Source organism: Helicoverpa zea, chromosome 29 (genome assembly GCF_022581195.2).
Source record: "Helicoverpa zea isolate HzStark_Cry1AcR chromosome 29, ilHelZeax1.1, whole genome shotgun sequence".
NCBI classification, from domain to species: Eukaryota; Metazoa; Arthropoda; class Insecta; order Lepidoptera; family Noctuidae; genus Helicoverpa; species Helicoverpa zea.
The window spans coordinates 6,546,533-6,567,289 of NC_061480.1; the positions used below are offsets into that span (position 1 = coordinate 6,546,533).

General features: G+C 35.9%; 2 protein-coding genes across 13 annotated transcripts in view; one reads left to right on the forward strand and one right to left on the reverse strand.

Annotated features, from left to right (window-relative positions):
* Nucleotides 1-391: 391 nt before the first annotated feature.
* On the forward strand, nt 392-5,419 carry LOC124644241. The gene is made up of 5 exons (XM_047183490.1): nt 392-1,179; nt 1,895-1,994; nt 2,233-2,325; nt 3,003-3,158; nt 5,320-5,419. The coding sequence occupies exons 1-5, from the start codon at nt 392-394 to the stop codon at nt 5,371-5,373; spliced, it is 1,191 nt and encodes a 396-aa protein (XP_047039446.1). The 3' UTR covers nt 5,374-5,419.
* Nucleotides 5,420-15,343: 9,924 nt separating this feature from the next.
* Nucleotides 15,344-20,757, reverse strand: part of LOC124644000 — a 73,800-nt gene continuing 68,386 nt past the window's right edge. For 3 of the 12 annotated variants that reach the window (XM_047183157.1, XM_047183156.1, XM_047183160.1), the window contains 6 exons: nt 20,171-20,295; nt 19,267-19,457; nt 18,772-18,900; nt 16,899-17,038; nt 16,283-16,379; nt 15,344-15,821 (listed from right to left, as the gene is read on the reverse strand). In XM_047183157.1, coding sequence (XP_047039113.1) covers nt 15,628-15,821; nt 16,283-16,379; nt 16,899-17,038; nt 18,772-18,900; nt 19,267-19,457; nt 20,171-20,295 — 876 coding nt within the window. In that variant the 3' untranslated portion in view covers nt 15,344-15,627. The remainder of the gene's footprint in view (nt 15,822-16,282; nt 16,380-16,898; nt 17,039-18,771; nt 18,901-19,266; nt 19,458-20,170; nt 20,296-20,757) is intronic. The other 9 variants (XM_047183167.1, XM_047183165.1, XM_047183162.1 and 6 more) reach the window with 8 other exon arrangements.

The following is a 20,757-nucleotide window of genomic DNA, read 5'->3' on the forward strand; positions in this document are numbered from 1 at the left end:
TCAGGCGACCATAGTACTAACCATTAACCAAATGAACAGTCGCCAATGACTAGAACTTAAGTATTACAATTATTAACTGCGCCTTGAATTCTTCTTCCTATCACGTACGCTGCAAGTTTAATTGCCTAATAAGCTTCAGCTGTCGGTTTTCTCAAATCCTCCTGATAGCCTATTATTTGTGACAACAACTGCTATTGAGTAGCATTCGGAGACGCCGACTTTACGTGCCCTCACAAGCACTGGGGTGTGGTACCGCCAACTTTCAGACTCCGGACTGCTTTGTCACATTTTCTAATACTCACAAAGCGATTTTAGCCCGAAAGTAGAACCCGGGACGCTGTGCACGGCAGTAGCCTTACATTTTGTTGATACCTCATAACTTCTCGTGAAAATGAAAATATTTACCTACGACATTATAGAACGCCATTTAAACACCATCGGAGAGGGAAATGAAGTTGACGAAGCTCTGACATTGCCGATAATCAGCCAAGACATACTCGGAATCAATGTCATAAACAAAAGTTGGAGTTGGAAGACCACAATGGGCAGACAAATCATGTTCGTCCTCCTAACTATTTACGCCAGTTTATGTTGCTTGGACTTTGTCAAAGATGCGACGGATGCCGCGTCCATTAATCAGGCTTACTTCGGAATGCTATATACGTTGTTGATACAGTTAAAAATCTTCCTGTTGATCAACAGTCGAGAGAATTTCAAAAAGTCCTACCTAATTGCGAAGACAGCGCTGTTTGAAATCGTCAAGTCTGACTCCTTGGATAAGTCGGCGAAATTGTTGAAACAATTTAAATCGATGGTGTACATATTTGTTGGTGTTGTAATAGTACCCCTGGCAGGATACATGATAAATGTCGGCTGGCATTATTTTATACTGGGCACGAGGATTAATCTGATAACTCATTCGTCGTTATTCCCGATGACAAGTCCATACTATGAATTCGGATTGATTTACCAGACGATCATTTATTTTTTATTACTAATCCCTTGTTTTGTAGTAGATTTCTGGTTCGTAATCTTCATATTTACTTTCTGTACGGCCAGCGAAAGTTTAGTGGAAATGTTGAAGGTTCAACACGACTCTGATGAAAGTGAAATGGAATACAAGAATCGGCTCAACGACACGCTCAAGGCTTTTTATGGGAATCATGTTAAATTGGTCGAGTAAGTTGTTTACTTAGGTATATCAAACAGTGAGCTCCGAACTTATGAAAGAACACATTCCTATATCATTTCAAACCATATCTAAATCAAAATCATTTAACTTTAGTGAATTTTGATTTAACAAAAATCTGCATTTTTTGAAAGGAAAAAATACAAAAAGAGTCTCTGTGTATTGCTTTGTGTTCTTTTTTTCTGAGAAGTCGTCCTGTGTGGATCTGACATTGAAAAAGAGGGATGAAAAGAGAGTTCGTGTAGCAGAAATAAGAACACTGAGATGGATGTGTGGTGTGACAAGAATGGATAAAGTGAGGAATGATTACATTAGAGGAAGTCTGAAAGTAGCGCCAGTTACAGAAAAGATGAGGAGTAGAAGATTGTCATGGTATGGGCATGTAATGAGGAGGGATGATACGCATGCAACAAAGTGTGTGCTAAGTATGAATGTAGATGAATGGAGAGGAAGAGGAAGACCTAAGATAAGACGGATTGCCTGAAAGATGACATGAATAGGTAGGAAGGGAGTGAGTGACAGGGAAAAATGAAACCGGAAGACATATTGCGCCGGCCCCAAATAAAATTGGGAACGGGGCAGGAGGAAGAAGAAGTGGCGCAAAAAACAACAGCAACAAATTGTTTATCTGTTTTATTTAAAGAACTTTTTGAATTGTGAAAGTCCATTTTTCCCCTTTGTTTAGAATTCGGTTATTGTTTTCAGGTTTTTCAATATTCTGAATAGCATGTACAAGTGGCAAGCTGTTATCCCGCTGTTTAGCGCCTTCGCCACTATTTGTGTGTTGCTGTTCACGATGGCAGAGGCAAGTATATACCCAATTGTATATTTAACTAGCATTTGTACCGAGAACAACTAGCGGAGATGACGCGTTACTGAGCGCACTGCGAGCCGCCCTTAGGAGCCTCGTCGGTGTGCATGTTTGTGTGAGTGAGCCGTTTCGAACGTTTGTTCGTAGTTTCCGAACTGCTCTACATATGTATATTTAAACTGTGCTTAAACCTACTTATCGAAATAAATTACTTTCTTTGTGACCTGTTTAGGATATGCAATGGCACTTCGTAATGACACACGCGTCGCCCGCTTTCTTTCAAATCTCTGCGTACAACTGGTTCGGGGAACAAGTCATTTTTCAGGTTAGATTCCGTTATTTTTAGTTTAAAATATTGTATTTTAGATTAACTAAGTACAAAAGGTAATAGATTAATTATTGGGTGTTCATATTATTTATTTACATTTCACAATGTATAAAGTAGGTGTTACAATTTGGGTAAGTAATCTGCAGAGACTTTTCCCAAGATATTGGGGTCGGCTTCCATCTACCTACCTGTAACCAGATGTAGCTGCGAGAGCATCTGCTTTTCTGACCTCCTAGACCCAGTTACAAGGGCAACTCGGTACCCCTTGATAAGACTGGTGTGGTCAGCCTTCCTGCAGGCTACCCGTAACGACTTCCAGTCACAAATTTGCGAAACATGGAGGAACTCGTCATGATAAGATACCTATATATAGAAAACCTTCTGACCGATCGCGTCAAGCGTTGTTTAACCTTATGATAGATCGACCCGTGGGGCTGATACTAAACACCTACTTAATGACCAAAAGGCTGGCAACCTCGGACAAAGGATTAGCATAGCGAATATAGCGATCCAACGAGGTAATGCTGCCAGCCGCTTGGGCACGCTCCCAGTCGACAGCGATGGGGACGAATTTTTTGATGCTCTTTAGTTTTAGGTTTTTTACTAGAATAGTTTTAAATTGTATTTGTACATGTGATTAATAAGTAAAAAAAATGTACTTAATTTTTGTCAAGGGATGTGAACTCTGCAATACTCTAATGGAATTCGACTGGACGAGCATGCGACTAAAAGATAAGAAGAACTATTTCATTATAATCGGTCATATGCACAAGGAATTTAAGATTACAACAGCGTTGGGAAATGATCTGTCTTTGCTGACTATGAGCTCGGTAAGTAACACCTAATTGTTGTAGTAGTAATAGCTGTTACTGTTACAGCCTTTTTATCGTCCCACTGCTGGGCTGCGGCCTCCTCTCACACGGAGAAGGGTTGAGCATTAATCACCATGCTTGCTCAATGCGGGTTGGTGATTGTCCAGGTGCCCGATTCTCCTAATTTTACTTAAGCGACATACGATTCACATTCGACTGAGATCCAATCCCGACTCAATTACGATTGAAGCGTAGTGGCATTCCGCTATTTTTTCTTTGAAATCAATGTTTTTACCCTTTTCTGTCATTCAATAATGAATCATTTTATCTGCAAATGATTTACGATTGCAATACGATTGTAGAGCAAACTACCGTACTTATAGACCAAAATGGCAGACCGATCGAATGTCGTTGGAATACGATTGGTCTTATATTAGTAGCAGAATGCCCGATAAGGTTAAAACCAGGCCCGCCGTAAGCGGGCGTGCATGGCGTGCACCGCACGCGGGCGGCACGTCCTAGGGGGCGGCAAATCGAGCGACTTATCACGTTATATTTAAAAAATACGGTATCTTTTTACCAATGATTTGATTTCAATATTACCGAACACAGCAATAGCGCTAAGAATATTACTTACACTGCCGGTTTCAGTTGCATCTGTTAAAAGATCATTTTATTTTCAAAATTAAAACTATTTAAGATCAAGGGCAAAAGCCCCGGGCGGCACGATTTAGGGGGCGGCAAAATTAAACCATAACTACTGATGACTGAATTATGAAATAAAAATATTTAGTAGATAAGTAATAAAAATTTTAGAAAAAGCCGCCCTCGCTATGGTCGTGTCCTGTCAATTCTAACGGCGTCACCCTTTGCATCCCCAAAAAAATTCGCGCTCGTTTCGCTCGCGGCTTCTTATATATTTGGACTTCGTTTCTGTGCATTTCTTAATTTTTGACGTTGCTTTGTTAATTTACAGTGGTTTTTAGTTATTTTGTGTCCTTAGACAACAAAAATTTTCGCGCTCGCTTCGCTCGCGCTTCCTTACATGTGACATATGTCTTATAGGGTAACTTTTTCATGAAACCCACCAAAAAAATTGTCACTATCAACATCTTTTTCTGAATGAAAACATTGTTATAGGTATTTAAGTTCTTTAGTTTGGGTTAAATAATAAACTGTTCTAAGTACTTTGACATTCATATGTTGGTACCTAATAATCACAATCTTGCAATACACAAGGGCCACTAGGGTAATGATTGCACAAGCCTTTGGTTGAAATTAACTTTTCAGACCATAAACTATAAAAATTTTGTTTCGTTGTCGTTTGTTTTACATCGCGAAAGGCGCACTAAAATATTATGAATAAAACATGGATATACATATAAAATGGGGGTCCGGACCCCCTGACCCCCCCCCCCTTATATACGTCCATGGTTTCAATTGAACATGAAATTTTTGACAGCTTGGATACAAGAAAGTTGATAGAAGAATTCGCAAATACAGTATGTATAAATACTGTATAAAGGCAAGAAGAGTTAAGTTTTTGTAATAATTATATGGCTTAGTTTTACACTTCAGTAAACAAATATAAATTATTGTACCTAATACCTAATAATATGTAGTCGTAGGGCGGCATAATCAGTTTTGCACGCGGGCGAACAAACAGCTAGCGGCGGGCCTGGTTAAAACTGCTATTGCGATTCAATTTCTATTCAATTTTGACATTATTAATTTAGCAGAATCGGGCCCCAGACCGAATGTCATTCTCTCTAGCCAACTGCGCAGGACATAATATTATACACAAGCATTTGCGCAGACACAGGTGAGCTCACTATTCCTTCACTCTCATAGTCCGATGGGCGGTAAAGGTAATCCAACACGGCTCGTTCCCGTTTACTCCACGTTTTCATACATTTCTTCCACATGGGGTCCAAAATTTTGTTAAACAAAATAAATAAATAAAGGGAAGTGGGTCAAATTAAGATTCCAAGATTTTCTTACACACATAGTTACAAATAAAGCTAATATACCTAAGCATGTCAAAAACTGAAGTTTGATTCTTTGAAAGCACTTATATCTCAGTAGATAATGTAGCTTTTTAAAGCCTAAGTAGGTCTTCAAATACTGTTTTAGGTGTATCATATTATAACGGTTATTTTTATATATTTTTTGTTTCCAGTTACTCAAAGCGAGCTACCAGACATGCGCATTGCTCAGATCAATGGATATTTAAAATATACTTTCGACACAAACATATCTTTGCACAAAAAAATGTACAGTAGACTGCACATCAGTGGTAACTGTCATGCACCTTAACTCAATAGTAATAAGTACGATTTTGAAGTTGACTGTACAAGCTAGAGTGTATAGAAGTAATGGTGACTTACCTTTTTTTCATTTGATTGTATTTGATCAGATATTATTTTTCTTGTTTTTAATTCACTTCAAATAAAATGTTCTGGAGCACCAATTAAAATCGTGAAATAAGATATCAATAAATTACTACAAATACTTGTTTCATTTCCAGTAATTTTTTGAGCTCCCTCAAAGTCAATCCTAATAAATGAAAATCTCTACAAATGGCCTCATTAATATTAAAAGAAACTTTATTATGAAAACAGTAAGCAGCCGTGGTGGCCTAGTGGATAAAGAACCAACCTCTCGAGTATGTAGGTGTGGGTTCGATTCCAGGTCAGACAAGTTCTAATGCAACTTTTCTAAGTTTGTGTGTACTTTCTAAGTATATCTTAGACACCAATGGCTGATAAAAAGGAGAAGGAAAACATCTTGAGAAAGCCTGGACTACCTATATAGTCTGAAATCAGCAACCCGCATTGAGCAAGCGTGGTGATTAACGCTCAATCCTCCGTGTGAGAGGAGGCCGCAGCCCAGTAGTGGGACGATAAAAAGGACGAAAAAAATAATCTGAAATTCAGCTATGAAAGTCGGGAATAGAGAAATAAAAAAAGACAATATTGATTAACTTTTTATTTTTAATAATTTCCTAACAGTTATGTTTTGTCGAGATGGCGAAACGCAACAACAAAACAAATACATTTTAATGTCGATATACATAAATTATCTAGATTGCATTCGGGGCGTACATTTGTCATATATAAGTATGATTCTTGATAGCTATGCAAAAAACACAGTTACTAAATAATAAGAGGCGATGTCTACATTGAAAACAAAAAAAATATTTTAAAAAAATATTTTTTTTCTGGCCAAATATTTAGGTTTTCTTTTATTTCGTTTGAAATTCAATAAGTCAGTAAAGCAGACTTTTTATGTTTATGCAAAGAAATAAAAGATTTATTTGGAACAACGCCGTCTAAGGATTGTATAAAAAGAACAATTTAATTATATCAAAGAGATTGTCGTTTAGAAATAAATAATTTAAAGTGCTCAGAAACAAAAGGTGATTTTTTCTGTATTTATGCCTGCGCCGATAAGGGTCAATTCCCACTGAAAGAGCAGCGGCCGGCAGCGGCCGTAAGAGCACCGAAAATGTAAGAGCGCGGCGCGGTGCGGCGCCGCGCGGCGCCGCGCGGCCCGCCGCGCTCGCGCTCAATCCCTTGCAATTACGGCCGCTGCCGGCCGCTGCCGGCCGCTGCTCTTTCAGTGGGAATTGACCCTAATAGTTCGGCAAAGTATTTTAAGAGATAAGTAAATATATAACCTAATCTCATGGCAATATGGTTGAAATTTCCATGCATGCATACAAGATTTCATTTTCATTTACAACACTGAAATTTCAACTTTATTTTCATATCTTTAAGTTATATTTTTACTTACCTCGTAAAAATAGGCGCTGGGCCTGAATGGAAGCTCAATTTCCGCAGTGGCATAACAATTTCATTTATAAAGAACAAAATACAAAAAAAAAAAACTTTTGAATGACGAATTTATTAAAAATATCAACAGATCTAACTACGTTTAAATACCGATTAGCTAACCAATGACAAGAAAATAACAAGAATAAATGTTACAACCCCGACTTTACTCTTGTAAGTTGCTTCCGTAAAAGTACGTAAGTGACTTCCGTAAGTGTAAGGAGTCCTAAGAAATTACTGTAAGCGACTTACGAAGGGGTTTTACATTCATAACTTTATCGTAAGTTAATGAAGGATTTTCTTTTTGTTATTTTCCTAGCTAATGCCTAGATGGCGTTGATCTTGGTACGTGACTGCAAGGAACGGAGCGTCATATCTTATTAACGTCATATAATTTTGAGGTCGTATATCGAAAAGTAGTTGTCATCAACAATTAAAGAAATAGAAAATAAGGAATAGAAGTGGATTAAAAGGAGAAGAAGTCAGATTATTATCTGCGGGATTGTTCGCGCGAGCTACCGCAGCCCTGGTACATAAAAAGCCTACGACGGAACACGACGGTTTTCAGCCAGTAAGAGTCTGACACTCCCTCACCGCTGCTAACCCACAGCGGGAGGGGTCATTTGAAGATTTTTGACGTCGTTAAAAAAAAAGTCAGATTATTATACGAATGTCCTGAGAGATTTTGAAAACAATTTGTCCAGAAATGTGACTTTCTTGAACCAAGCTACTTAAAAGGATCGGCCCAATGTACTATTTTTTTATCCTTGGCATTTTGGCAAAGGCCCAGTAACGTAGTAGGTACAACGCCATCTATCACTTTCTTGGGAACAATTTTTTTAATTCTCAAAAGTTCTAAAAAGTTACTTACGTGAGCTTAACTTACAAGAGTAAAGGCGGGTGTAATATTAGTTATAAAAGTTGCAGGTTATTATTTTTTACAAGAACCAATATGAATGATTATAACATTTTGATAGAAAACAACTTTTTTACTTGAAACGTAAAATTTTCGCCCTTTTCACTGTTTTGGTATATTTACTTATTTTTTTGATAATAATTTGTTTTTTTTATTAATTTAGAAAAAGGTTATGTAGGCCACGCAAAATTAAATTGTTATAATTTTAGCAAAATTTTAGACAGTTCAGATATTTTGAATAATATAAGCAAAATCATTTTTTGAAAAACAAGTAAATACTCCAAAACAGCAAACACACACAAAACCATTGTGACATACTTACAAATAACAATAAAAACTAAAAATAATGAGTTCTCAAACTAAACTATAGAAAATACTAACAATTTCTGACGAAAAAAAACTAACTAAATATTATTTATAATATAAAAAAAATCTTCTTAATAAATACTATTGTAGCCTATGAGTCTGATAACAAAAAACTTAGCTTGGAACCCGAAGAAAAATAATACAAACGACAATAGTCAACCCATCCGAATCTGTCGAATTTCACCAATCGATTACGACGTTAACCTTCCATTAAGGGGTATTGGGTTGCCCGGGTAACTGGGTTGAGGCGGTTAGATAGGGCAGTCGCTCCTTGTAAAGCACTGGTACTCAGCTACATCCGGTTAGACTGGAAGCCGACCCCAACATAGTTGGGAAAAAGGCTCGGAGGATGATGAACCTTTCACTATTGTTATAAGGTTGAAAATCGATTTAAGACATTTGACAGCTTAAGGTAGGTTGACGTCCTGTCGTGTGTACATCGAATTTTAGAAAGAGACAATTGGATATCTTCCGTTTTGTAGAGCGCTATCCCTGTCGCACATTTGTGACGTCACACCTCGCTCAATTATTGTTTCAACATATTTTGTTACATTGCAAAATGGAACTTAGATCCACTATATAAAAAGTCTCCTTCACAATGTATTTAGTACATTTAATTCAAGCACAATTACTATTCGTAAAAACCGTTCATAAGTCTTTGTTATAAGAACCATTTTTCAATGTAAGGAAAATTAGTTGTTGATAAAGATAAGCAATGTGTGAGCGAGACAGCGCTATACAGAGCCGAAAGTACACGAAGCATCTCTTTCTAAAGCTCGATTTCATTATCATCGAGTCCCGTATATAATATTTATTTAACTAATATAAATTACAGTACAAAGACAATTTGGTACAAGACATCCAATTTTGGATAAATTATAAAAAATAATTATCATTTTACTTCGTCTCCATATTTTTATATTATAATACAATTTTGTTAGGGTGGGTCAGGGATGTTACTTTTGTATATATTTGTCGATAAAAGCCGTTATATGTATCAAAACTTAACTTAAAGTAAAATTGCTAAATATTTATAAAAGGTATCAACGTGAAAAGGCTGGCTATTACCTCGGACAAAGGATCAGCATGGCCATCCAACGAGGTAATGCTGCCAGCCTCTTGGGTACGCTCCCAGTCGACAGCGATGGGGATGAATTTTAACTCAACCAACCAAGTAATTTTTTAGCGAGATTCCACCAAACAAAAAATTTGAGTGAGAATATCACTTTTACGTTATGTCAAACTAAGTTTGTGTTATAAATTTTGACAGAAAAAAAATATTGTAATTCTTTTTGACGAATAAATAAATTTTAATTTTAGTTAACAAATATAGCGGCCTTATACAAATCCATGTTTTATTAAGGACATGTTTTATTTTAAGCAAAAACCAACAAATATATACAAAAGTAACTTTGTATACAGTGACATTTTATTGTTCACGGAAGACAACTTTTTTTGAAAGATTTCGGGCTTATTTACATTATTATTTATGTTTTTTTTCTTCCAGTGTTCATATTTCATGTAATAAGTTATTTTTTAAAGTCACTGTACACTTTTATTCATAAGCAAGGAAATGAGTATTCGTTACGTTTATATAATCCAAAAATACATATTCATATACTTATGAAAAAACAAAATTTGAAAAAGTAAAATTCAAAAATGGAAAAGCTCTCGTCAAATTTTATGGCGTCTCGCAACAAGTGCTGATTCCGGCTTTTGTAAGTTTACGCGCTAGATACGTAGTTATAACTTGGCTGAAGTAAGGAGTCGTATGCTACATCACATGATTAGAATATAGCACGTTCATTAATTTTTCCGGATAATGACGTTTACTATTTCGCAAGTGAGCGCGTTTATAATACAACGGAGTGGCGATGACAGGCTTTATTAAGAAGGCAGTTCTAAAATTATTGCTACGTAATTCAGTTGCATGATGATTTACGCATCGAGAAAGTTAACTTGCAAAACTCGCACTAGGCACTCTGATTTACGAGCACAGGAACACTGACTTCAGTCGCTTGCTGATACCTACAAATAGTTTCTACATAGTGACTTGCATAATGTTCGAAGACGACATAAAGTTTGGCGAGAAGTATACATATGAATCTCAGAATTATACAACAATACAGGGTTATTTGTAACTTTTTAAGAACCTTATTAAGGGCTGTAAAAGGGGTCGTTCACAATTGAATGAACTCTCATGACCATATTGAGTCAACCAATTTTGTGTGTTCTGAAATTGTATAATTTATACATAGATTTATCTTTTTTTTATTTATATATTTTTTTGGATCATATATACAAACCGTATTAATAATGGATTTCTTTACAAGACATGAAACAATATTAAATCTATACAAATTATATAATTAAATATAACAATAACTTCCTAGCTTGCTTATTAAATGTTAGCAAGTAGCAATTATCAGAAGTCAAGAAAACATACAAAACGGCTGAACCGTTTTTGACGAAATTTAAATTAGTTATTATGAAAAATAATATTTGATGTAGATATATGTCAATGTAATTCAGAGAGGCGGACGAAAATGAAGAAAAATAATTGTAGAGTAAAATATGTTATTTATATTGCTAAAAGCTAACACAAAATAAAGCACATATTATCTAAGTCAGAGGAACAAAGTTATTGTATAAATATTTTTATATATTTCTCTATATATTCGCCATATTATATCTACAACTTATATTACAAATTACAACGACGGTTTTTCATGGATTCGACAGTTTATTTTATATATTTTTTTATTATAATATACAAATATATATTAATTTATTTCTTGTTGTATAATATATTTTTAGTTCTAGTGAGGATAATTATGTCAAATTGATTTAGTTTTTTTCAGCTTTTTGAGTCGACACTAGCGCCTCTAGCGAGAGATAGGTACAAAAAGAAATATATGATTTGGTATTTTTTAAGAAAATTAAATACTTTTGTAAAATTATCTAGTTAAATAAATTGATCTAAATAATAAATAAATAATGAATAGATTTATAAAATAAGTTCCAAAAGAAGTTTCTGTATCCATTATATTTTTTTTTTCATCATCATCTCCCGATCCTCTGCAGTCAGGTAGTCCAGTAAGTCTGACACCAGTCTAACCAAGAGGTATTGGGTTGCCCGGGTAACTGGGTTGAGGGGGTCAGATAGGCAGTCGCTCCTTGTAAAGCACTGGTACTCAGCTACATCCGGTTAGACTGGACGCCGACCCCAACATAGTTGGGAGGCTCGGGAGATGATGATGATGTAGATACTAGAGGTGCCAGTATCGATACGAGCTATCGATATATTTGAGGATAAACTCGATATATTGTTAGATTATCAAAGTGATAGTCTTGTAGGAGATTAGGATTATGGTGCCCGCAACTTTTGCTATACAGGTTGTATTTAATATTGTAACACGCTTAAATAAGAATATGACCGGTTTATTTTTTTATGACGATAAAATATGAAAAATATGAGGAAAATATCTAAAATAATATTATTGAAAAATATCTATAAGATATTTTTATTGTCCCCTGCAGGGTACAGGCATGCGGCTTACACAGAGGAGGATTGAGCGGTAATACTTCAGAGCGCTGTTGTTTTAACCACTAGATCAGCACGACTCATAAGCAGTGTTGGGCAAATCAACTAATTTATTCAATCAATTGATCAATCATGATTGATCTAATCATGATTATTTTAGTCATGACTAATATAATCATAACTAACGAGATCAATCATTAGTCATGACTAAATTCGTTAATCGCAAATCGTCAATCATTAGTTTTAATCATGAATGTATGACTAAGCTCAATGCACAGGTGTTGGTACACTACACATACAGGGTGTAAGGATCAGCTGATCGAAGACTCAGGCCATCATCTTGAGTAAAGCATTGAAGGAATTAGGTTCGGAAAAAAAAATAATTGACTCTGCAGCCAGAAAAAATTTAGACATATGCGACTCGGCAGCCAATTTTGTATGGAGATGTCAAAAATTCTTTTAAATTTCCGAGAACAATTTCTTTGTGGACTTTGCTCAGGAGCATTATCTGAGTCAGTTTTCAGGGGCTGTACCGTACACCCTGTATCAAACGATTGATTTTCTCTTAGTGCCTTACGAGTATTTTACCGGGGCATGTATTTATCTGACCACCAAAAAATACTGAATTTAACTAAAACACTAAAGTCTAACCTAACCTACTGTAACGTTTTGTGTGCAATTCAGTATTTTTTTAAGATGCAGAAAAAAAAAACTACTTTACCCGGTATTAAAAAATATCAATCATAAATAAATAATCATGATTATTTGATTAAGATTAAAACTAATCAATCGTTAGTCATCACCTTGTGATTAAACTAAATAATCATTAGTCTTCAATCATAACTAACACATTCAATCATTAGTCATCAATCATTAGTTAACTAAATTTTGCCCAACACTGCTCATAAGGAATTTAAGTTTATAAATAAAACAAGATTTCTTAAAGATTGAATAAATAATTTTACTACTATTTTACTAGAAGGGTTGAGTTAGAAATGAGTATTGACAATATTATTTATCATTCTTAAAAAGACCGCCCATTGAGTTTCTTGCTGGTTCTTCTCTATGAGACCAATTGTTGCCTCGTTGGTCTAGCTGTCGCTAGTGCGGCTGCTAAGCACGAGGTCTCGGGTTCGATTCCCGAGTCGGGCCGAAATCGCTTTGTGGGTTTTAGAAGACTTTCACAAAGCAGCCCGGAGCCTGGAAGCTGGTGATTGATACACCCGTGCATCGGAGAGCACGTAAATGTCGGTCCTGCGCCTGATCTCTCTCCGGTCGTGTCGGATTACCGTCCCATCGGGCTATGAGAGTTAAGGAATAGTGAGTGCACCTGTGTCTGCGCAAATGCTCGTGCACTATAATATGTCCTGCTTAGTTGGCTAATCTCCTTACATGTGAACAGCCGCCGTAGCCGATAATCGGCTAGGAGGACATCATCATCATCATCATCATCATCATCATCATCATCATCATCATGAGACCAAAGTTTTTTAACCGTGCAACTAGTATGACATTTTATAAAAGAATGCAAAGGCAAATTCGAAACATTTGAGTATGAATATCGAATACTGAGCTTAAACTGAGTAAATTATCTTCAACGTGCATTGCTGTCGAAGATATTGTAAAACGAGGAATCAAAACTGACATAATCCAGTTTAAACTAGTTACAATATTAAACATCCTGTATAAGCAATAAATATTTACCTACGACCGTCTTCGCGAAGGCCTCTAGAAAACAGCGAGTGTTAAAAAATATATATGTATGTATATCTCTAATATACTTCTCTACTATATAATATTTATATCTAAATCTATTATAATAATATATTAATAAAAAATGATTATATATTACAACTATTATATACTCTAAAGTTACAGGTTGAGTTTTTTTTTCATTATAATACTCATTTGATTTTTTTAATCTATGGAAATGTGCATCCTGTGTTATCTGTCTTCCGGTTATACAGGCTGTTGTTTTAAATTTGTGTCTGTACATGTACTTAAAACTAGGAAACTGCTATACTTTTACGGATAAATATTGTTATAGTGATACTAGTCTAGTGTAGAAACTAAATCATTATTTTTATCTGTTTACAGAAGTTGTCGATGCGCTATTTTTTTTTAATATTTGAAACAACAGCCAGTTGGTCACAAATTAAATCAGTCGTAAATAAACTATACTAAATGGAAAGTAATTATAGTAATTACTACAATATTAACTGACTTGATTGGCTATAGTTCTTCGAAATATTTTGAGTTCAGAATCATTAACAATCGGCCATATTGTTTCAACTGTCAAACTTTGACGTAACGTCCCATTAACAATTTCGGACTTTTTATAAAGTTGTACTATTTAACTATAACGATAACCAAAGCATATGTGGTCTTACTAAAAAAACGTAAACATCTGTCGAACACTTGTCTAAAAAAAGTGTGGCTGCAAAATGGACCTTATTTCAGCGTCATAATCTGACATTTTTTAGACAGGTGTTAAACTGACGTTTAAAAGTTTTTGTGGTACGACGGACGGAGTCTTATACTAACCGCCTATTGATCAAATCGGTGATTTGACAACTGAAAATGGTTCGGTTATCGTTATAGCTAAATGGTGCTGACCGAAAGTTTTTTAAATACACACCGTGACTTTTTAGTCGTCTTACAAAGGTGGTCCACTCAATGTATCCGAAATAAAATACCACTAGACACGATTATTAATTTTATAGCCTTACTTAATTAAGATAATAGGTGGTTTACTATACTCTATCCACGGAAGCAAGAGCTAAAAGGTAAACAAAGAATGACACTTTTTCAAGATGGCGGTATAACCCGACCGATGACAAAACGTCACATTTTTGTGTAAAATTTTCGCAGTATCTGTGATTTTGTCATCGGTCGGGTTATACCGCCATCTTGAAAAAGTGTCATTCTTTGTTTACCTTTTAGCTCTTGCTTCTGTGGATAGAGTATAGTCATTGGATACATGAAGTGGGCTGCCGTTGTAAGACGACTAAAAAGTCACGGTGTATCTTTCTTCATTAGAAGTCAAGGTCTAAAATCTCAGAGGAACTATAGTTAATCAATTAATTTTTATATATATTTTTTTATTTGTCAAGTTTAAATAAATTATTCAGTTACATTGATTACAATAAATATGTATGGGTTTTAATCACAAACATATTTAGATATTTAAATTAAAAAAAGACAATACCATATTAATATATTTTAATTTAATATATTCTGTTTTTGAGATTAGTAAGTTCGTCTTTTTTTATTATAACTTTTTTAAAAGTTTATAACAAAATTCTGAGTGTATGAAAAAGTTTTTTTTTTCATCTAAGTATTAAATATTGTTTGGTCATAGCTTAATTTCATAATAACTTAGGACATGACCCGCGTCTTAGTAACAATTTTAAGAAAAAAAAAACTTAAAAAATATCGGAGAGGCTGCTAAAGTTTTTTATACTTTTAAACTATGTAAATTATGTATTTTACATGCAACTCTCAATAATGTCAAAAAGAATAATCTTCTCATATGCGTGCAAAATCACGACAGCAAATTAGCATTTATAAACACAAACTTTTCATATTCTTCACAAAACCAGACAGAGACGGAATCATACAAGCTGTCAACATACCAAAACAACACAAAAACAAATCACCATCACTTAAACGTCAAAACTCCCGCCGAAACAGACAGCTGTCACAAACGTCACCTGTCAAACTTCAAATATTTGTCAAACGCGAAGAATGAAACCTCGTTGGAGATTAAAAAGGGCACTTTGTCACTAGAGCACGGGTCGTATAGTTCTATCCGTTGTGATTGGTGCATCACGTGGTGACGTCATCGTCGGTTTTGTCCGGGACTCGTCGGGCGGCGACGATGGTCAGGTCGGGCCGTGTCCGCATGAGGGCGGAGGGCGAGGCGGGGGCGGGGGTGGGAGCTGGGTTAGGCGCGGTGGAGGGGGGATCGTTCCCTCTGAGAGAGTCGAGGCTCGCTACTCTTATTGATGGCCATTTTCCTGCTGGGGACAAAAAAAATTGTTTAGTATTTCAAGCCAGTGATGTCTCGAAAGTTATAAATTGTATAATGAATGGAGGAATTTTAAATAACTTATACAAGGCCATTTTTCTGGATGTCTTTGTGGTAGAAGTGGCCAACTTAAAAAGATTTACGGTTTACTGGTGAAATCTCGAGCAAAATTAAAATTTTGAAATCCTAACTGAAACATGGCTCAATAATTTCTACTCCTGTATATTTTTTATTAGCACGATCGTCTGGATTTGTAGACCCAGATCCTCAATTTTACCCCCTTTCCGGGAAAACGTCTTCCCCGCAACCAAGTTAAAAGTAGCCTACATTAGGCCTAGGCTAGATAGATCGAATCAGTAGTTCTAGCGTGAAGGACAGACACCCTTTTACTTAAGTCACTCAAGGATTTCTTTGTCAATCCGTCGCTTAGGAGTATTATAATGAGTGACTCACTGTTGCCGGTAGCGGGCTTGGCGTCGTGCGCGGCGATGACGGTGGCGGGGATCGGCTCCTCGTCCGTCACAGAACTCACCACTAGCTTCTTCGGTGGCTAGAGGAACAAATTAGACGTTAAAATAAGGTGCTAAACAAGATCTGTGTATTTACAGCAAATAGGATACCTATGTGTAGAAGTAAAATTCCAAGAAAGAACGGGTAGATGCTTCGACTGGTAGCAGGAAATACAAATATACATTTTATACATTACACTGAAGTTAACATTAGGTATAAGACGTGATCTTTGTCCAAAAGTTTTTAAATGCAAAATACAACATTATTTCGAAAAACATTTGAATTGTATTTAAATTGTGTTGCTGGGGAGTTTGTTACACCATATCTTCTTCCCAGCAAAAACACATAGGAAGTGGTGAAGAACGGGCGTTTTGGAGGCTGCCTTTTGTTTTAACCTTAAAAAAGTGCAGATTTTCAGCCTACTTTAAATAACATTTTTTTTTGTAAACCTGGTCAATTTAAAACCAATTTGTGAATAAAAAGGTTCCTTTTACATTTATATGAAAAAATACTTAAAACTACTAAAAGACACATACAAAAAAAATGTGTTGTTTCATACCTTCTGGTCCCCAGTATTAACAGTACAACTGGTAGCCTGTTTTCTCGCAGTCTTGGCGGCGCCGGCGCTATACGTGCGCGAGCGCATCTTCAGCGACGGGTCCACTTCTATGGGGATCGGCTCGAAGTCTGCAACCATACCTGGGTTATTGTTGCTTGTTATAAAAGCGTATAAAATAAATTCAGAAATCTACATATATATACAACATGTAACGTAATTAACGCACACCCTTAAACACCCTAATTAGAATATTATGTTATGATCATAATACAAACACTGAATTTTTAATTTAACATGTATATGCATTGTTATATACTAAATTAGTTATACCAATTCTTGGAGAACTTTTTGGTCATACTACTACGCACGCAAATATCGCGCCGCGCGCCGCTCGACTCGACACAACATAACGAAACTACGGAAAAAGCCGACAATACACGAAGTCTTATTACTTTGAGTTACGGTCTATTTGAATTTGTTTTGAGTGTACAGGATTAATATGACAATAATTTCCGTAGTTGTAATTATTTTTGGAATAAAAAATTACCTATATTAAAAATGATATAAATCGATTCAGTAAACGATTCTGAACAAACTAATTTCAGGATGTGCGTTAGTCAAGTTACATGTTGTTTATAATATAAATGAATCCCTATGTTCCTTCGTCACGCTATCAGACGTGAACGGCTGGACCAATTAATTTTAAAAGAAAGGAGGTAGCTTAGACCCGGGAGGACATATATTTTTTTTTTTAATTTACATTTGTACATAGGATAGTTTTTGTCACTTTCCGTCTACGCGCGTCTTATACGCGTCTACTTATATCGCGATGTGGCGCGGGTTAGGATATTGAGCAACGGGAAAAAGTTAATTATAAAATACTAGCTTTCACCATCGGTTCCACTCGCGTCAGAAAAAAACGAAATTATTTCAGCCTTAGCTCATATTTATCGAGGCAGATTTTGCCTATTTTTGATCCGTATGCGTGAAGTCGCTTTACGGGGGTGAATTCGCTGTCACAAGCTAGTTATAATTGAAAGCTAACAAAATGTACTATCAGCGTCAAAAGTAGCTGAACAAATCAGAATTTTTTAATATTAAAATAAAAAGCTTTTTATTCCATGCAAAGACAATTTTAGAATATTTTTAATTTTCATTATATATTTTCTTTCTTCCCAATCTATGATATATATTATATGTTTTACTGTTGTCACTTGAGACAGGAGATAGACATTACTTGTACGGTATCTACTTTTGAAGCTGAATGTAATATCAAAAAGATACATCGGGTGTGTCGTACCTAATCACATTAAATTCTATCACTTATACTCTATGATATTCTATGGCGAATTGTAAAAGAATTAACCTAATCCATTCAGTGGTTTGGCCACAGGAATCATTTTTCGTTTTCATAATTTACATCATGTATAAAGCAGAGATAAAGTTAGGAGTATCAAATGTTTTGACCAGCTGACAGCTGTCAGCGTTCAAGGGAGAATTTCCGTTGTTTGTAATGACTGACTCTTATATGGTGATCTGATTCTCGCACATTTATATTCTACTAGCTTCCGCCAGCGGCTTCGCCCGCGTGGTGTGTTGATAAAAAGTAGCCTATGTGTTAATCCAGAGTATCATCTATCTATATACCAAATTTCAATCAAATCGGTCCAGCCGTTTTCGCGTGATTGAATAACAAACATACATCCATACATTCTCACAAACTTTCACATTTATAATATAAGTAGGATTAACTTTGATTATTATTTTTTTTTAATTTACGAATTTTATTGTTTTCTATGTTCTAATCGACGTATATTAAGGTATTTAATTTAATGTGATTAGGTACGACTCACTTTGTGTTTCCCCAACATACCTTTCTCTTGAACCCCAAAGTCGTTGACATGGGCGGCCAATTTCGCGACACTAACGCCCAAAGTCGTGGCCGCTGACTCAAGCGACATCTCCCCTCTTTGAAGTCGGTCAAGTACTTCCGAAGCTCTATCTGGTAATTTATTGACGACGCGGTTTAGAATTTTTCGAAAATTTTCATTTGTTTAGCTACTTTTGAAGCTGATTGTGAGTTGATGAGTTCAAAATAGACCCAAAGGGAGCAAGGAAAGAGCGGAGATGCTATAATGCAGGTAAGTCAGGCGCCAAACAGTACGATTGGCATGACCAAAACGATCAGTTACGAGTGAATTAACGAGGCGTTCGGGTTCTTTGAGACTCTGTCAGCTTTTAGTAGGTATAACAAAAAAAAAATCGGGTCTAAAGAAAGCGTATAAAGGCGAAGACAGACTACTTTCTTAGTCGATTTTCCGTTATAACATCTCCGCTAGTCAATTTATTTTCCATAACCGAAACTTACCTTTCTCCGGGACTCCGAAGTCAGCAACATGGGCTGCTAAGTTCGCGATACTGACTCCCAAAGCGGTTGCCGCCGAGTCGAGCGTTAACTCTCCCCTTTGCAGTCGTTCTAGGACCTCTGAGGGTCCCTTCGCTTGCCAGAACTCTCGTACCGCCCTAGGGGGAGAGGGGATAGAGTTAACGCTGGTATTTCTGAAAGTAATTTAATTTAGGGGCTTGGAGCTTATGGAAAATATACTTATTGTATGGTAAAAAGTGGGTCAAATTAAGATTCCAAGATTTTCTTACATACATAGTTATAAGTGAGCCGTATTAAAGAAAGCGCACATTAATGTCTTGTGATTTATCTCCGGTGGTGTCGGATTGCCGTCCCATCAGGTTATGAGAGTGAAGGAATAGTGAGTGCACCTGTGTCCAAGCAAATGTGCGTGTTCTTATAATATGTCCTGCGCAGCTGGCGGATCTACTTATGAGAACCGACGTTGCCGAAATTGTCCTTGGACGCCATTATTATATGGTAAAGAAAAAGAATTAATAGATGTGTTGCAGAGAAGGTTGTTCATCATTTTAGGACTTTCTTTGACATTTTATTTCCAGTCATAATACCAGGACCAGGACGTAGTGAAAAGTGCACCTTTTTGTTTGTGCTATCTTATTTAAAATTCTGACATAAAAAGTGTGTCTTCTATTATAATTTTAAAGTTTGGGAAGTTGGTTAAAAATCTTCACAAATTACTTATTACATTATTTTTCATCATTTTTAATTAACTCAATAAAAAAACTTAAACCTTTAGCTTTGTTCAAGATTACACCTATTAAACCTAGTACTAAAGCTTAGGTGTGTGCTTGTTATAAGTAACACAGAATACAAGCATAACGCACTCTCCCGCAGTGGGGTAACTAACCGGTAAGGCCTGTTGATGCAGCCGTACACGTCGCGATACCTCCCATACAGCGTGCCGTAGCTGACGCCTAAGATCTCTGCCGCTTGCTTCATTTCTAATTCTTTGAGTCTTACTGCCTCCATCACCTGAAAGAATAAATTATAAATCATCATTATCTGCCTAGTCTTTTGCCAACTAACACAATTAACTATGTTGTGATCGGTTACCAGTCTAACCGAATGCACCTGAGTCCAGTTTTTGACTAGGACCGCCTATCTTACCTCCTCAACCCAGTTACACAGGCAACCCGATATCCCTGTATAAGACTGATACAAAATATTGGACCTACATAAAATATTTATCTTATTCTAGTTTTCAGAATTTGTTTTTACTGTCTCGCTATTACTGTTCAAGAGATACAGCTTATGCCTAGTGGTGTCTGACGGACAGTGAAGTCTTAGTATGTAGGAGTGACACAAGTTCCAAGTGACACGGAACCAAGTAAAAGTGACACAAGTTCAATAAACTCAAATTGCATTTAACAGTTAATCGGTTTATTTGATTTGAAATTACTTTCTATTGTTAAGACATTTTTTGTAAAAAAAAAA